Genomic DNA, 13,714 nt, shown 5'->3' on the forward strand with positions numbered 1-13,714 from the left:
CATTGTGAACGCAATACCCCGTTCAGACGTGGTAAGTTCTTGCAAGTACCACATGAAACGAACTCTTAAATACTCGCATAGAAATGATGGTCATTTTCCCGTAGCAAAGCGTCTAGGACTACTATATAGGGAATGTCATTCAGCTGTAGTTCCTCATTTAAATGCACATGCATTCCCCTTCCTAGCACTTGCAGATATTTTTTTAGCCACGGCACCACTGAACCGGCAGATGGGTTTATCTCAACTTCTTGTATGGCATTAAGTGACCAAAGCTCCTCTTAAAAGTCTCTGATTACTTATCATAACTCGTTTAATCCATTTATTTTCCAATCAAGGAGATCAAAGCTGTAGACAATTTTGTGGGACTTTCTTCTTCAGAGAAATCCTCATTTTTTGCTCCGATAAAGTTCACAAAAACGCTATAGAGTCTTGCTTGTGTAAAACTACCAATGTTTCCGCCAAATCCATAGCTCCCTCGAAGTAAGGATCGTAGATAGGCTTAAATTCTTGGTAAGCTCCAGCCACAGTAAGTACGCCCTCGTCGAGAAGAACTCGATATTATTGCAGGATTGATAAAACTCATAGGCCTGCTGTTCCAATCCAGTACTGTTTTCCAATGGCAGTTTATTTAGGTGGTCAGATTGATCACAGTGTACCTGACAATATAGCATCCCAAAAATATCATGAAATTTCTTTCTAGCACCACTCACACGTTGGGTCCAATTACCACAGTCATAGTCATAGAAATCCTCGCAAGAATCGACTTCAATATTCGTAGAACCTTCCATCTCAAGCTTAAGATGTTGCCGGTTGCAAAAATCTCCATCAACCTCTGTAGAGTTCGCATTGTTTATCATCTGGAGTGTTGAAAGTGCTATGAGAACAAATTTGAATAGAACCATTTTCTGCTGTGTTCGTCAGGCGGTCCGACAATAAATCTCTTATATTTTTATTAAATAAAAACAAAATACTAATTATGGAATAAAATGCTTCAGGTGTATTTATATGCTTTGAAACTGTTGCAAATGAGATTGAGAATGAGCGCCCTTACCAACATATTTTTAAGGGTATAGATTTTTTGCATCAGCATTTTCAGTTATCAGTTGGCCCATTGATATTTTCTTACTTTAGAAACATTGTTCAAATATATATAGTGTACATATACTCGTATGTGAGAAACCACATTTGTATATTTCCATACCGAAACTATTGTATTTCATCGCAAGTAATGTGGTCCAATGATTAGAACGTCCGCATATTGGTTCAAAAGATTACATTTTCTCACAATTGCATTTTTATCCCCACAACCATATAATGACTTGTTCCGTTTGCAATAAGTCAAAATATCGATTTCTGGCCCTACATATATGTAAACATTCTCGACCGTTGAACAATTTTATGGCGATCACGCGATGATCGTTTATCTGTCGGTGTGTTCATCTGTTATTGCAATTACGCTCAGGGCCTTGAAAAGAACAAGTCACAAGTAAAAGCGTAATAATTTCGGCCGGACCGAATCTTATACACCCTCCAACATGGATCGCATTTGTCCAGTTCTTTGCGCGTTATCTCTTTTTTGGCATACAAAAAATAATGAATTCGAACTATTATGATATTGGAGCTTTATCAAGTTATTGTCCGATTCGGACCATAAATTAATGCTGAACATTATAGAAGTCATTATGTAATATTTCAGTTCAATTCATTCAGAATTGCGCCGTGTAGGGGCCCAAGAAGCAAAATCGGGAGATAGGTTTATATGGGAGCTGTATCAAGCTTTTGATCGATTCAGATTATATAAGACACGAATGTTGAAGGTCATGAGAGAAGCCGTTGTACAAAATTTCTGCCAAATTGGATGATAATTGCGCCCTCTAGAGGCTCAAGAATTCAGATCCCAGATCGGTTTATATGACAGCTATATCAGGTTGTATACCGATTTATGCCATACTTTGCACAATTATTGGAAATCATAACAAAACACCTTATGCAAAATTTCAGCCACATCGGATGAGAATTGCGCGCTCTATAGGCTCAAGAAGTCAAGATCCAAGATCGGTTTATGTGACAGCTATACCAGATTATTAACCGATTTGAATCATACTAAGCACAGTTGTTGGAAGTGATCCCAAAACACTACGTGCAGAATTTCAGTCTAATCGGATAAGAATTGTTCCCTCTAGAGGCTCAAGAAGTCAAGACCCAAGATCGGTTTATATGGCAGCTATATCAAAACATGGACCGATCTGGCCCATTTACAATACCAACCGACCTACACTTATAAAAAGTATCTGGGCAAAATTTCAAGCGGCTAACTTTACTCCTTCGAAAGTTAGCTTGCTTTCGACAGACAGACCGACTTAAAATGACATGACGATCAAGAATGTATATACTTTATGGGGTCTCAGACACATATTTCGAGTTGTTACAAACAGAATGACAAAATTAGTACACCCCCATCCTATGGTGGAGGGTATAAAAAATGCGAGCGAGCTCAGTCACATTTCGAAATGGAAGGATCAGGTAGCTTCTTTACAGTTATATTACACAAATTAAAATCATATATTCAAACAAAATTTCTAAAAAAAAAAATCTAAAAGAATTCCTAATGTAATCAAAACAAGTAACAAGCAATCATAAACAAGTAAAAAGGCGTTTAGTAAGACCGGGCCGAACTTTGGATACCCACCACCTCGTGTATATATGTAAACCACCTTTCGTCATAATCCGGTAGAAAATACATAATTTACGCCAAAATAGTAGCTATATCGAAATATGGTCCAATTTGGACCAAATTCTGCACTGACATTGAGTGGTCTAATAAGTACAAGTCATTGTTCAATTTTGTAGAACAAAATATTGGTCTTTTTGGTAACCATATCCAACAATAGACCGATCTGAACTATTCACGATACGGATGTCGAAAAGCCTATCATAAGTCAATGTGCCAAATTTCAGCGAAATCGGATTATAATTCGCCTTTTATAGGGGCAAGACTTTAAATCGAGAGATCGGTTTATATGGCAAATATATGCAAACCTGAATCAATCAGAGCCAATTCTGGGAAATCAGGCAATAAATGAGTTTATTATGGGCCCAAGACCTTAACTCGAGCGATCGGTCTATATGGCCGATCAGCACGGATCTATGCCAAATTGGAGAAGGATGTCGAAGGCCCTAACACACCTAACTGTCCCGATAATAAATGGGCCTTTGACAGGCCCAAAACCTTTAATCGAAAGATCGATCGATGGCAGCTATATGATAATCTGGACCGATCTGGCCTGAATTTAAGAAGGATGTCGTAGGCCCTAACACAATTCACTGTCCCAAATTCCGACGACATCGGACAATAAATTGGTATTTAACGGGCCCTTTAATCGAGACATCGGTTTATATGACAGCTATATATAAATCTAGACCGATCTACGCCTAATGAAAGAAGGCTGTCGAAGCCCCTAACAACTCACTGTTCCAAATTTCCGCAAAATCAGACAATAAATGCGCCTTTATGGGTCCAAGAAGATAAATAGAGAGATCGGTCTACATGGCAGCTACATCCAAATCTGAACCGATCTGGGCCAAATCGAAGAAGGATGTCGAGTGGCCCAACACAGCCCACTGTCCGAAATTTCAGCGACATCGGAAAATAAATGCGTCTTTTGTGGGCCCAAAACCTTAAATCGAAAGATCGGTCTTTACGGCAGCTTTATCAGAAATTGATATTTCGATGTGCTGCAAACGGAAAGACAAAATGAATTTACCACCATTCTTCGGTGGTGGGAATAAAAATAGCATAACATTTTTTTCAGCAGACTTTTGTATCTAAATCAGAAGATTTTGTTTACTGATTTAGCAGACCGAAACAGCTGTAAAGTCTGCTTTCCTTTTTTCAGCAGACAAAAACCGCTGTTTTAGCAAAAAATGTTGCTGTTGGGAATAACAAATTTGGTTGAGTGTTATATTGTAATAAATGTCATTCGTTAACCGATTCGAACGACAATTGGCACAATGGATTCCCTAATGACTCCCGGTAATGCTATTGAAATTAATATAAATCGGCTCAGATTTAGATATAGCTCCCATATATATTTTCGTTCGATTTTGAATAAAACTCAACAATTTAGTAATTTGTTAACCCATCCTCACAAAATTTGGAATGATTTGATTTGGAATGAAGATTTTTTAGAAATTTGTTCAGTTTTAGATATAGCTTCGTTATATAAGGGTATACCGATTAGCACCTTTAATTTACTATCAATCGAACTTCTCAAAAACTTTCACAACTATTTACTCCATGGCTGCTACAACACGTACGGAAATTCTACATATCAAATTTAAGTATATTTTAAATGATACGACTTAGACTGCACACATAGAAATTTTTTTGTAAAAATAGCAAAAATGTTTGCTGAAACAGCAGGAAGTCTGCTCAAAATGGGACAGCAGTAATTTGTTGGTAAAACCGTAAATATTTTCCGCTGTTCTTAAATTAAAAAAAGTTTAAACAAGCTCAAAAATGTGGTAAATATTTCAAAAGTTTGTATATTCCATTTTGTTTTTCAATTTTACAAGCATATAAACTAAATTTTTATACCCTCCACCATAGGATACAAAATTTCAGGCAAATCGGATAATAATTGCGACCTCTAGAGACTCAAAAAGTCAAGATCCCAGATCGGTTTATATAGCAGCTATATCAGGTTATGAACCGATTTGAACCTTATTTGACACAGTTGTTGAAAGTAGGTATAAAATGATCATGCAAAATTTCAGCAAAATCGGATAGGAATTGGGCCCTCTAGAAGCTCAAGAAGTCAAGTCCCCAGATCTGTTTATATGACAGCTATGTCAGGTTATGAACCGATTTGAACCATACTTGGCGCAGTTGTTGGATGTCATAACAAAACACGTTGTGCAAAATTTCATTTCGATCGGATAGGAATTGCGCCCTACAGAGGCTCAAGAAGTCAAGACCCATGATCGGTTTATATGACAGCTATATCAAGTTATGAACCGATTTGAACCATACTTGGCGCAGTTGTTGGATGTCATAACAAAACACGTTTTGCAAAATTTCATTCCAATCGGATAAGAATTGCGCACTCTAGAGGCTCAAGAAGTCAAGACCCAAGATCGGTTTATATGGCAGCTATATCAGGTTATGAACCGATTTGAACCATATTCGGCACAGTTGTTGGATATCATAACAAAAACATTTCGTGCAAAATTTCATTCCAATCGGCTAAGAACTGCGCCCTCTAGAGGCTCAAGAAGTCAAGACCCAAGCTATATCAAAACATGAACCGATTTAATCTATTTTTAGCGCAGTTGTTGGAAGTGATACCAAAACACGTCGTGCAAAATTTCAGTCAAATCGGAACAGAATTGCGCCCTCTAGAGACTCAAGAAGTCAAGACCCAAGATCGGTCTATATGGCAGCTATATCAAAACATGAATATATCATAATTTCAAGTGGCTAGCTTTACTCCTTCGGAAGTTAGCGTGCTTTCTACAGACAGACGGACGGACGGACATGGCTAGGTCGACATAAAATATCGCGACGATCAGGAATATATATACCTTATGGGGTCTCAGACGAATATTTCGAGTAGTTGCAAACAGAATGACGAAATTAGTATACCCCCATCCTATGGTGAAGGGTATAAAAATGTTCAATGGATTTATTTAAAAGTCTTTTAATTGTACCCTACACCACAGGGTATTATAACTTAGTGCATTTATTTGTAACACCCAGAAGGAAGAGAGATAGACCCATTGATAAGTATACCGATCGGCTCAGAATTATGTTAATTTGTGTGCAAAATACCGGACGCAGTTTTCATCCGATTGTCTTAAAATTTGGTACAGGCATGTTTTTCGGCATAGAGACAAAGCCTATTGAAATTGAAAAAAAATCGGTTCAGATTTGGATATAGCTTCCATATATATGTTTGTACGATTTGCAATAATAATACAATAAAATTGTAGTTTGTTAACCGATTCTCTTGAAGGAGAGGAGAGATTTCTATTGACTCTCGACGTTCCTGGTGATATTCATACAAATCAATTCAGATTATTAAAAGATATAGCTCTCATGTATATATATATATCGCCCGATATTCACACCTAGAGCCACTGCAAGCGCATTTATTGACCAATCTTCCCAAAACTTTGTACGACGTTTACCTCGTCGACTTCTATGTCTATAAAGTTTGCTCGAAATCGGTTCAGATTTACATATATCTCCCATATATTATAAGTGAATTTCATGGAAATTGGTTCAGATATAGATATAGCTGCCATATATTCCCGATTTTAACTTTTAAAGTCACAGTAAGCGCATTTATTGACCCATCTTGCCAACATTTTGCTCAACGCTTTCCTTGGCGACTGCCACAGTATCTGAAAAGTTTGCTCGAAATCAGTTCAGATTTACGTATAGCTCCCATATATACGTTCGTCTTGCCAATATTTTGAACAACGCTTTTCTCGAGGGCTACAAGCTTATCTAAGAAGTTTTCTCGAAATCGATTCAGAATTAGATATAGCTCACATATATTTGTTCATCAGATTTTGGGTAATTTGCAATAATGTCGTCATTTGTCAACCATAGTAATTACTGTAGTTTTTATACCCACCACCGAAGGATGGGGTATATTCATTTTGTCATTACGTTTGCAGCACATCGAAATATCCACTTCCGACCCTATAAAGTATAAATATTCTTGATCAGCGTAAATTCTAAGACGATCTAGCCATGTCCGTCTGTCTATTGAAATCATGCTACAGCCTTTAAAAATGAAGATATTGAGCTGAAACTTTGAACAGATTCTCTTTTTATCCATAAGCAGGTTAAGTTCGAAGTTGGCTATATCAGATTATATCTTGATATAGCCCCCATATAGACCGATCTGCCGATTAGGGGTCTTAGAAAATTTGGAACAGTGAGTTGCGTTAGGCCCTTCGACATCCTTCGTTAATTTGGTCCAGATCGGTCATGATTTGGATATAGCTGCGATATAGACCTATCCGCCGATTTAGGGTCTTAGGCCCATAAAAGCCACATTTATTATCCGATTTTGCTGAAATTTGAGACAGTGAGTTTTGTTAGGACCTTCGATATCCTTCTTCAATTTGGCCCAGATCTGTCCAGATTTGGATATAGCTGCCATATAGACCGATCTCTCGATTTAAGGTCTTGCGCCCATAAAAGGCGCATTTATTGTCCATATAGACCGGCCATATAGACCGATCTCTCGATTTAAAGTCTTGCGCCGATAAAAGGCGCATTTATTGTCCGATGTCGCTGAAATTCGGAACAGTGAGTTAAGTTAAGACCCTCGACATATTTCTGCAATTTGGCCTAGATCGATCAAGATTTACACATAACTGCCATATAGACCGATCTCTTGATTTTAAGTTTTAGGCCCATAAAAGGCGCATTTATTGTCCGATGTCGCCGAAATTTGGGACAGTGTGATGTGTTAGACCATTAGACCGGATTTTAACGAAAAGTGGTTTACATATATACCCGTGGTGGTGGGTATCCAAAGTTCGGCTTAACTCCTTTTTACTTGTTTTTACAGTTTGACAATATTTGCTCGAAATGTGATACCGATTGTCTAATAACCCATCTGAAAACATCAAAATTGGTTCAGAATTAAATACAGCTTCCACTTTGAACCTATAGGGTAGGTGTAGGGTATGATAAAGTCGGCACCGACCGACTTAAGCCTTTCCTTTCTGGTTTTTAATTTCCTTTCTGGTTTTTAATTTAATATCAGCAGACAATGTTTGCTGATGTTAGCAGACTAATTTTTCTGAGTGTTTATGTCTAATGTGGAGAGGTTGGCTTTGTCCGACTTTAGCCCGTCCTTACTTGTTTTCATCTGATTTCGGCAAACGATAGGTCCATGGTGGTGGGTATCCAAAGTTTATTGCGTTCTTACTTGTTTAATTTTTTTTGCGTATTTGTTATCCAGTGTTACGAAGGTGCCATATCGGATATAACGTTATTAAAATCTCATAGTTCCTACGTCAACTTTACCCCAAATTTGTATTCCATTCAGAAACACCTTTCATTGCAGTCCTAGCCTTCTATTAAAGACCTTTCAGTAATGTATCACTATTATATTGATTGATCTCTCGATTAAACTATAATCACATTTCGCTAGACAATCCTCGTCGGTCTATATACCCTAGACGATCCTAGTCGGTCCTTATACATATGTATAATTCCAAGTACTTTCATGTTGGTGGATGTCCAAAGTTTGGCCAACAGAATGAAATTTCACCGGATGGAAATGCTAGCTAAGTCTCTCGCTTTCTCACTATAAATCTATAATAATAAATAAATTTTCACACACAACATAATTTTCTACAGCCAAGAAATATTTTTGGGGTCAGTAGTTTCTTAGCAAAAAATAAAAACACTGATAAGAAAATCCATGGTGATGTAAGAGCAACAACAGAAATGAGACCTAATTTCCAAGAAGAGTTCCAATCAAACGATGTGCATTGACACTTGCCGGGCGGAAATACAAAAACAAAAGTATCTGACAGATGGATAGTGAATTAGAAATGAAATCAAATGAGAGCTCAATTGGAAATCAACTACGATTGAAGCTTTTCTCCGATTCCAGGGTTCAATGTCAAGATTTGTTTACTATTTTGCTTTCGTTGTGGTAACACTGCTAAACACCATAGACAATATGGGGAGTCTGTGGCTGCGGACCGAGTGTGTTTTCGTTCTTATCAGCAGTACTAGCAGCTGCAGCAGCACTACGCTGAGAATGCTGCTCGTCATTAGGAATATTTCTGACTAGTGTCATAGATTTGCATGGTGAGAGTAAAGACGTAAATATAGATGTAAAGTTCCGCTAGGCCGAATCTTATATACTCTCCACCAAATTCTTTAGAGACAGAAAAGCAGAAAAAACCAACAAAAATTGCAAATTTTCCCCATGAACATTCCATTAAGGAGCAGGGGCAAACTTCTCACATATCAATGAGTGCAGTCCGATTCAAGTTTTAAGCTCAATGATAAGGGGCCTCCTTTTTATAGCCGAGTCCGAACGGCGTGCCGCAGTGCGACACCTCTTTCCAGAGAAGTTTTATATGGCATAGTACCTCCCAAATATTGCCAGCATTAGGAGGGGAAAACCACCGTTGAAAATTTTTTCTGATGGTCTCGCCAGGACTCGAACCCAGGCGTTCAGCGTCATAGGCGGACATGCTAACCTCTGCGCTACGGTGGCCTTAGCTTAAACGACAATAATTGCAAATGTATATTTATACCCTACACCAATTCTGTGATACAAGGTATTATTACTTAGTGCATTTGTTTGTAACACCCAGAAGGAAGAGAGATAGACCCATTGATAAGTATACCGATCGACTCAGAATCACTTTCTGATTCGATTTAGCTATGTCCGTCCGTCTGTCCATGTTAATTTGTGTACAAAGTACATGTCGCAGTTTTCATCCGACCGTCTTAAAATTTGATACAGGAATGTTTTTCGGCCTAGAGACGAGTCCCATTGAAATTGGAAAAAATCGGTTCAGATTTGGATAAAGCTCCTATATATATATGTTTGTCCCATGTGCAGTTATAATGCAATTAAATAGTCATTTGTCAACCGATTGGGTGAAATTAGGCAAGAAGGATTTTTTCTTGACTCTCGACATTACTGGTGAATTTCATAGAAATCGGCCCAGATTTAGATATAACTCTCATATACATATCGCCCGATGTTCACTCCTAAAGACACTGCAGGCGCATTTATTCACTAATCTTCCCAAATTTTTGTACAACGCTTTTCTCGACGACTTCCACAATATCCATAAAGTTTGGTCGAAATCGGTTCAGATTTAGATATAACTCCTATATATATGTAGTCCGATTTTGAGAAATATTGGAATAAAGTTCTCATTTGTTAACCGATTCTGTCGAAATTCAGTCTTGACTCTCAACATTACTAGTGAATTTCATAGAAATCGTTTCAGATTTAGATATGACTCTCATATATATATATATATATATATATATCACCCGATTTTAACTTCTAGAGTTACAGCAAGCACATTTAATGACCAATCTTGCCAAAATGTTGTACAACACTTACATCGACGTCTACCACAATATCTGAGAAGTTTGCTCGAAATCGGTTCAGATTGAGATATAGCTCCCATGTATGTGTTCGTCCGATTTTGATTAATATTGCAATTTGTAATTTGGCAAGAGAGTTTTTCTTATAACTTTTAACATTACAGGTGAATTTCATAGAAATCGGTCCAGATTTACATATAGCTGTCATCAGGGACGTAGCCAGGATTTTATTTTGGTGGGGGGAAAATTTCCAAAATTCTTTTGTTACTGTGAGGTAAGGAAAAGATACATTAATTTTTTTTTTAATTGTGGTGTTATTGGGTGCATGAACTGACCCATCGACGGTTACATTTGGTCATAAAGAGCTGAATTTTGTACTAATTGCCAACACTCTATTTGTAGGCCGATCTTATCTTTCAAAGAATTTAAAGTGTGATTGCCTTTGCTAATATCTTAGTTTTATGGTGAAAGTTTCGGCGAATCTGCTTCAGTATTTATTTATTTATGTGTTTATTATGCAATTATAGGCCACAAGTGGCCGATTAACAACCACAATATTCAGGATGTATAACAACTACTCATCTGAAATTTTGATGAAAGTTTTTCATTTGCGCTCATTTTTGCTCTCAATCATTAGGCAACTATAATTGTTAAATATTTAAAAAAAATAAAATTTTACCAATTTTTATGAAGAACCATCTAATCATCCGGTAAAAATTGCATCCAACTATTGTCGTGTATGCTTATAATTTTCATCATGTCTTCATAAAGTGTTCCTAAATTTTGGAGATAAAATAAGAAAAGTTGGTAGAACTAACAAGTAAGGGCGTGCTAAGTTCGACCGGGCCCAATCTTATATACCCTCCACCATGGATCGCATTTGTCGAGTTCTTTGCGCGGTATCTCCTTTTAGGCAAACAAAAATTTTGTGACCAAACTAAAGAAGCGCAAAAGAATGAATAGAGGCACGATCAGCTCGTCGAGAAATATGGGATTAATAGGCACATATTGAAAAGTTATTCTATGGCATGCGAAGTTTGTCTGGATAACAAGTCTTTAACTTTGTGTGTGTTGTTGGTGTTAGATGTCTCTTTGAAGAGATGTTGGCTGTTGGAATTTCTTTTGGGGGCAAAGCAGTCTGACGAGGCCCTAGGCAAAGTTAATTTGTATACAAAGTACAGGTCGCAGTTTTCATCCTATCGTCTTCAAATTTGGTACAGGCATGTTTTTCGGCCTAGAGACGAAGCCAATTGAAATTGGAAAAAATTGGTTTAGATTTAGATATTGCTCCCATATATATGTTCGTCCGATTTCCAGTAATATTGCAATAAATGGTCATTTGTTAACCGATTTTGTCGAAATTCGCCAGGAGGGATTCTCTCGACTCTCATTATTACTGGTGAATTTCATGGAAATCGGTTCAGATTTAGATATAGCTCTCATGTATATATATATATATATATATCCCTCGATTTTAATTTCTAGTTACAGCAAGCGCATTTATTGATCCATCTTGCCAAAATTTTGCAAAACGCTTTCCTCGACGACTGTCACAGTATCTGAGGAGTTTGCTTGAAATCGGTCCAGATTTAGATGTAGCCCTCATATATATGTTCGTCTGATTTTGAGAAATATTGCAAAAAAAGTATTAATTTCACATCCGATTCTGTCGAAATTTAGCAGGAAGGTTTTTTTTGTGACTCTCAATAACTGGTGAATTTCATAGAAATCGGCCCAAATTTAGATATAGTTGTCATATATGTATATCACCCGATTTTCACTTTAAGAGCCACTGCAAGCGAATTAATTGACCAATCTTGCCAAAATTTTACACAACGCTTTCCTCGACGACTACCACAATATCTGAGAAGTTTTCTCAAATCGATTTAGAAATAGATATACAATAGCTTCCATATATATGATCATCTGATTTTGGTTTATTATACCCACCACTGACGGATGGGAGTATATTTATTTTGTCATTCCGTTTGCAACACATCGAAATATCCATTTCCGACCCTATAAAGTATATATATTCTTGATCAGCATAAAAATCTAAGACGATCTAGACATGTCCGTCCGTCTGTCCGTTTGTCCGTCTGTCTGTTGAAATCACGCTACAGTCTTCAAAAATAGAGATATTGAGCTGAAACTTTGCACAGAATTTTTTTTTTGTCCATAAGCAGGTTAAGTTCGAAGATGGGCTCTATCGGACTATATCTTGATATAGCCCCCATATAGACCGATCCTCCGATTTAGGGTCTTAGGCACATAAAAGCCACATTTATTATCCGATTTTGCTGAAATTTGGGACAGTCAGTTGTGTTAGGCCCTTCGGCATCCTCCGTCAATTTGGCCTAGATCGGTCCCGATTTGGATATAGCTGCCATATAGACCGATCCTCCGATTTAGGGTCTCAGGCCCATAAGAGCCACATTTATTATCCGATTTTGCTGAAATTTGGGACAAAGAGTTGTGTTAGGCCCTTCGACATCCTTTGTCAATTTGACCCAGATTGATCCAGAATTGGATATAGCTGCCATATAGTTCGATCCTCCGTTTTAAGGTCTTAGGTCCATAAAAGCCCCATTTATTATCCGATTTTGCAGAAATTTGGGACAGTCAGTTGTGTTAGGCCCTTCGGCATCCTCCGTCAATTTGGTCTATATCGGTCCAGATTTGGATATAGCTGCCATATAGACCGATCCTCCGATTTAGGGTCTTAGACCCATAAAATCCACATTTATTATCCGATTTAGCTGAAATGTGGAACAGTGAGTTATGTTAGGCCCTTCGACATCCTTTGTCAATTTGACCCAGATTGATCCAGAATTGGATATAGCTGCCATATAGATCGATCCTCCGTTTTAAGGTCTTAGGCCCATAAAAGCCCCATTTATTATCCGATTTTGCAGAAATTTGGGACATTGAGTTATGTTAAGCCACTCGATATCCTTCTTCAATTTGACCCAGATCGGTCAGATTTAGATATAGCTGCCATATAAACCTATCCGCCGATTTAGGATCTTAAGCTTATAAAGTCCACATTTATTATCCGATTTTGCTGAAATTTGGGACAGTGAGTTGCGTTAGGCCCTTCGACCACGTAAATTTGGCTCAGATCGGTTCAGATTTGGATATAGCTTGGCCCCATAAAAGACGCATTCATAATCCGATTTCACTGAAATTTGGGACAGTGACTTATGTTAGGCTTTTCGACATCCGTTTCGTATATTTTTAGTTATAACTACTGTACTTATTGGTATTTGGTCCAAATCGGAACATAATTCGATATAACTGCTATGGGATATAAGGTATGAAATTTTCACCGAATTTTGATGAAAGGTGGTTTACATATATACCCGAGGTGGTGGGTATCCAAAGTTCGGCCCGGCCGAACTTAACGCCTTTTTACTTGTTTGCCATAATGTTGTCATTTGTTAACCATAGTTATAACAGTTTGAACATATTTGCTCGACATTTGATACGGATTGTTTTATAACCCATCTGAAAACCTTCGACGAGGCCCATCTAAAATGTTTCAGAATTGGGTATAGCTCCCACAGTACTTATAGGGTAGGCATAGGGTATTCTACAGTTGGC

General features: G+C 37.6%; 1 protein-coding gene across 1 annotated transcript; it reads right to left on the reverse strand.

Annotated features, from left to right (window-relative positions):
* Positions 1–311: 311 nt before the first annotated feature.
* LOC106095114 (uncharacterized) lies at positions 312–945 on the reverse strand. The gene is made up of 2 exons (XM_059367603.1): positions 711–945; positions 312–656 (listed from the first exon to the last, which is right to left on the reverse strand). The coding sequence occupies exons 1-2, from the start codon at positions 900–902 to the stop codon at positions 444–446; spliced, it is 405 nt and encodes a 134-aa protein (XP_059223586.1). The 5' UTR covers positions 903–945; the 3' UTR covers positions 312–443.
* Positions 946–13,714: the final 12,769 nt, after the last annotated feature.

This window comes from Stomoxys calcitrans, chromosome 4, assembly GCF_963082655.1.
Source record: "Stomoxys calcitrans chromosome 4, idStoCalc2.1, whole genome shotgun sequence".
Classification (NCBI taxonomy): Eukaryota; Metazoa; Arthropoda; class Insecta; order Diptera; family Muscidae; genus Stomoxys; species Stomoxys calcitrans.

Excerpts from the sequence above, each read along its gene's own strand:
- LOC106095114 (XM_059367603.1), bottom strand. The coding sequence starts at position 902 with ATGGTTCTATTCAAATTTGTTCTCATAGCACTTTCAACACTCCAGATG. Across the intron at positions 657-710 it reads GTGGTAATTGGACCCAACGT|GTACACTGTGATCAATCTGA; the intron begins GTGAGTGGTGCT and ends CTATATTGTCAG.